Source organism: Priapulus caudatus, unplaced genomic scaffold (assembly GCF_000485595.1).
Source record: "Priapulus caudatus unplaced genomic scaffold, Priapulus_caudatus-5.0.1 Scaffold232, whole genome shotgun sequence".
Classification (NCBI taxonomy): Eukaryota; Metazoa; Priapulida; class Priapulimorpha; order Priapulimorphida; family Priapulidae; genus Priapulus; species Priapulus caudatus.
The window spans coordinates 154,436-159,132 of NW_014577293.1; the positions used below are offsets into that span (position 1 = coordinate 154,436).

Consider the following 4,697-nt stretch of genomic DNA (forward strand, 5'->3'; position numbering starts at 1 on the left):
TCATACATTTACTTGTCTCACTGATAACTAATTAACTAGTGGACCGTGACATGATTCATCTTTGGCCATTTATTATGAAAATAGGTGTGCAATAATGTTGTGAATTAATTTTCTTTCTTATAGGCCGCAGCACGCATGCATCTATGCATGAAATAAATGCACAGCTGTGGACGTGTTGGTTATATAGTGACATAATCGACGCGGCCCAAAGTGTATAGATATATATGGAAATACTCGTTAGCGCCTACACGAATCCGCATGTCTCGTGAAAAACAATCTCTTCCCTAATCTGCAAGGTATTTATATTGTACGAACATTTTTGTTTGATTTACATGTCTAAAAAGGTGAAGATAGTATATTATTGCTTGTAGTTCATATGAATCTATTGGGCGATCAACAGGCACTCTACATGTAGAGATAGTCTTATCTCTGTTTTGTAGTTACTTGTTAGTATATTCTAATAAGCGCAAACAAACTGGTATTAGGTGTATGTTGATGATTGAAGAGACATGTGTGTGTAATGGCCAGTGAGCTATAGATGCATGTCGGCGTGTGTTGTGGTGCGCTGTGATAGGCATATATGTGTGCGTCGGCATGTGAATTTGATTTTGTTCAGTACATATTGTGCATCGTTCATTCCAAAAAAGTTTAGAGAATGATGCCGATTATAGATGTATACACATGTATGTATATACCCCATTGAAGAGAATCTTTGTGATTACACAGTAATCAAAAATGCTATAGGTAGGCATGGTAAGTGTCTTCCACGCTGCACATCAATATACTGAATACAAATATGTGCATATATCGACATTGCATGCGAATTCATATGCAGACAGTGGGAGAGGCTTCAGAGGATATAATTCAGGACAGCATGACAATCTACTCTTAAAGTACAACATTTAACAATAATTAATGCATTTTTATCTTATATGTGTATATTATAGTGAAGCATGGTCCGTTTTTGTGTACGCTGCAATATGGATGTGTGCAATTCGACTATCGTATTATATGATAATAAAGAGGAAATATATCCATTGTAAATAAAGAGGTGATAACATCTAAATTACAATCGTAGGTTCTTGGAGAAATGGAGAGCAGATGGCTAGAAAGTGTTTGGTTGACAGGTGCAGAGTACACCTAGGCAATTCATCTCTGCTGCACGCATTGCAGGGTTTCAATTCCACATGCGAGGAGAAAACGGCAATGCTTGCCAGTGGTCCCGTCGGCCTGTGGACGGTTTCCGAGCAACTATTTACCCGATCTATGCACTATCAGGTTGGGTGCGGCAGGTAAATACATTCAAGACCTGTATAGCATTGCAGGGGTTTCTCCCCAGGCTGTCTTTGGCTGGTGCGTGTCGGGATGTGACATGCCTTCAAAGTTTAAACTTAATTTGCTGACATCTCGTAATTTCCTCGACGACTCCTCTAATTGCCTAATCGATGGCTGCATTAATTTCCAGCTGTTGTTTTTTTTACTATTGACAATCGTGACACACGTGGCATGCTGTGGTCTTTACAGCTTGATTGTCATGCATTCTCCAAACTGATCTGGTTTATTTGTGTATTGGGATCGTTTTATGTCATGCATATTGACTCGTAATTGACAGTTTGCCAGATTGCATGCCTGATTGCGTAACATGGCCTTTCTGAGAATTCCTTGAGGAGAAACGCTCTGCACGTAGGAATAAATATCCTAGTGTAGTTGGTAGGCAAGCATCGAGCACTGTGTACTTTGTTCTTTGTGGCAATTGATTTTAAATATATAAATACCAAATGACCACCCACCATGCTCTAAATTCTTTTACCATTTCAAGTCTGTGGTTGTTAATAATATGACAAGCCTCATCTTCATATCTGGATGTTATTTCTCATTTTCAGCCTGAAATGCCTAACCTTGGGTATTCACTGTGTTGTGGCTTGTTCTGTGTATTTAAAATTAAAAAACCCTAGAAGTACTAATCACTACGTGATCTTTTTTGCGAGTATAGCCAGTCATTGTTCACGTCATCCTATCATATGAAAACGGGTATAAACTAGTCGATTGACAAGTTGTATTTTAGGTCTGTGTTCTGATGAAAAGACAACGAGAGCTACTGGTCATGTAAGGATAAGCACTCGGTATGTAGCACGATCAGGGTGCCTGGTGCTTGGGGCCCGTTGCTCAGAATAACAAATATTACGTCTTAATCATTTAGTCTTAACACTAACATTCTCTCTGTAGACGCGTGGACAGCGCTTCTGTTTCTCCATTGTTATGAGGAAATCATGCATTCCTCAGAAATGTGCTGAGGAAGATTTTCCATTCAGCAACTTCGGCAGCGGTTTCTCTGTCGACGGATTATCGAGGAAACAATTAATGTTAGACTAATGTTAAGACAATTTTTTTTTTGTTTCTAACAACGGGCCCCTGGTGTCTGGTGGCCTGGTGCCAGGCCCCTGTTGGCCCCAGGTGCATAGCTAACCCTTTTTGGCTTTTTTTTGGGGGGCGGGTTGCAAAGCCACACACAGGTTTGTGAACTATGCAGTTGACAGCAGGAAATTCGCAAATTGGCCATTGACCATGAAATAGTATCTATATTAATTGTCTGCAGCATGCGAACCCTAACATTATTGCAAATATTTTGCATATTGCATATTGCAAATTTAGTTGACATATAGCAAACTACCCCTTTGCTAGTTGGCTAGCTATAGCCCTGCTGCTGAACATCATAATGTATATCATTTTATTTCTGAATGTATAATGTAATTGAAATAAACTCGAAACTCAAATCAGCTTTGGAATATTTATTACCCATCGGTCAAAGTCAGATCAGCCAGCGTTAATACCTTGTAATTCTCTCTGCTGCTTCTATCAACAAGACGTGTGTCGGTCTCAAATAGTATTCAGCATATCGGGCCATGGTTCAAAAAGACGTCACCAGGTGGAGTGGGAGTAGGGTTAAGCAGTGGTAATGCAAGAGGCAACTTGGTCAGTGCTTATTGTTTGCGCCATACGCATATAGCAATTAACCGTATACCGCGAACCGTACCCTAGGTACTGATTTAATATGCCGGCGCATACCTCGCCTACTCACATAAACGAGTCTAGCCGGAGTCGCTCAACGCCTACTCCACTAACGAGTCTAGGGAGTCGTGCCTACGCCTACTCCACTAACGCCAGTCTAGGAAGTCGCTACGCCTACTGCCATAACCCTAATCCTAACCCTAACCCTAACACTTAACTCTAAGCCCTACACCATATCAGATAGTTTACCAGCGGTACGTTCCGGGTATACCGGACCGTACCCAGGGTACGTTCCGGCAGTACCCTGGGGGACATAGACCCTATGAGCAGCAGTAGTGTCAATATTATTACATATGGTTGTAGTTGTAGTATTAACAGCAGCAAGTTACTATCTGAGTGCAGCACTTGTTGATGAAATGGTGAAACATGTAATACGTAATAGCGCAAGTATTCTCTTCCCTGACAAACTATAGGCACATTGCTTGTAGCCACATGTCTAATCTCAATGCTCACTCCCATATATATAATAGTAACGTTCTTTTGATTTAAGCCAAATATTTTGAAAGTACCAGGAGGGCTGTCAAATCTTGGTGAAGATATCGAGGTGACGTCTGTGAGAGAGGTGCAGGAAGAGACGGGTGTCCGTTCAGGTAAGCTGGGCTATAATAAAAAATATTGTTTGTTTATTCTCACCCGACCGACCCGCCAAAAAGGGGCCGACTCAAAAAATGTTATTGATCTTTCCCATTCTTTTTTTTTTACAAATTGTATCACTGTACATTATATAAATCTGTAGGCAATACATATGTACCAAGCAAAAGAAACATTCAACATAAAAGGTATCTCCACACAAGCACACCCGAGCATGTAGACACCATGCTGAATTTGAAAAAAGACCCCTTAAAAAGAAGAAGCCTATACGTACCTACCCAAACGTTTCAGTCTGGGTCAGGTGAGGGCAAACAAAGATTTTTTTAATTGTGGCGCTGTGCGTCTGCCGTGTTATTTACATTTGTTCTTGTTGACCTGTCAATAACTGCTCATGTGTTGAGACAAGGAATTTGGACTAGGCTTCCAATTTACGCGATTAAAAAGCCAACGTCTAGACGTGCTTGAATGTACGTCACTACGTGTGCGTTCCGCATACTTCACATGCAGTATAAGGCGCGAAGACTGATAAGTGTCATTTCAAAAAATGAGCAATTATCATTCTTGCATGCACACACTCACCTACTGCTCTTACACGCTGACAGTTATAACTGATAGTATTAGTATACTAATACCACGATAATTAAAATATATATAATCATAAATTATAATTAGTATCTGTATTATTATAATAATAACGACTCGTAATGACAACTCCTCCCGCCAGATTTCAAGTCGGTGATTGCCTTTCGTCAACTTCATGATCACCCGAACGCGTTCGGCCGATCGGACATCTACGCCGTATGCCGCCTCTCGCCGCTGACCTTTGACCTCGCGCCGTGCAAGCACGAGGTCGCGTTCTGCGCGTGGATGCGCGTCGACGAGTTTGTCGTTCACGAGCAGACGACTGCGTTCGGGCGCAGCGTCGGTCGGCTTCTCATGCATGGCCTCGAGCGTGGCTTCAGCGCTGTCGACGTGACGTCACACGAGCTCGAGTATGCACAGTCGCAGGCACGAGCGAAAACCTACAAGCTCTTCCA

At 41.7% G+C, this 4,697-nt stretch overlaps 1 protein-coding gene across 1 annotated transcript in view; it reads left to right on the forward strand.

Moving 5' to 3' along the window:
- Positions 1–1,187: 1,187 nt before the first annotated feature.
- Positions 1,188–4,697, forward strand: part of LOC106807745 (nucleoside diphosphate-linked moiety X motif 6-like) — a 3,952-nt gene continuing 442 nt past the window's right edge. Inside the window, exons 1-3 of the mRNA XM_014810196.1 lie at positions 1,188–1,292; positions 3,560–3,659; positions 4,385–4,688. Of these exons, the coding sequence (XP_014665682.1) occupies positions 1,188–1,292; positions 3,560–3,659; positions 4,385–4,688 (509 nt within the window). The remainder of the gene's footprint in view (positions 1,293–3,559; positions 3,660–4,384; positions 4,689–4,697) is intronic.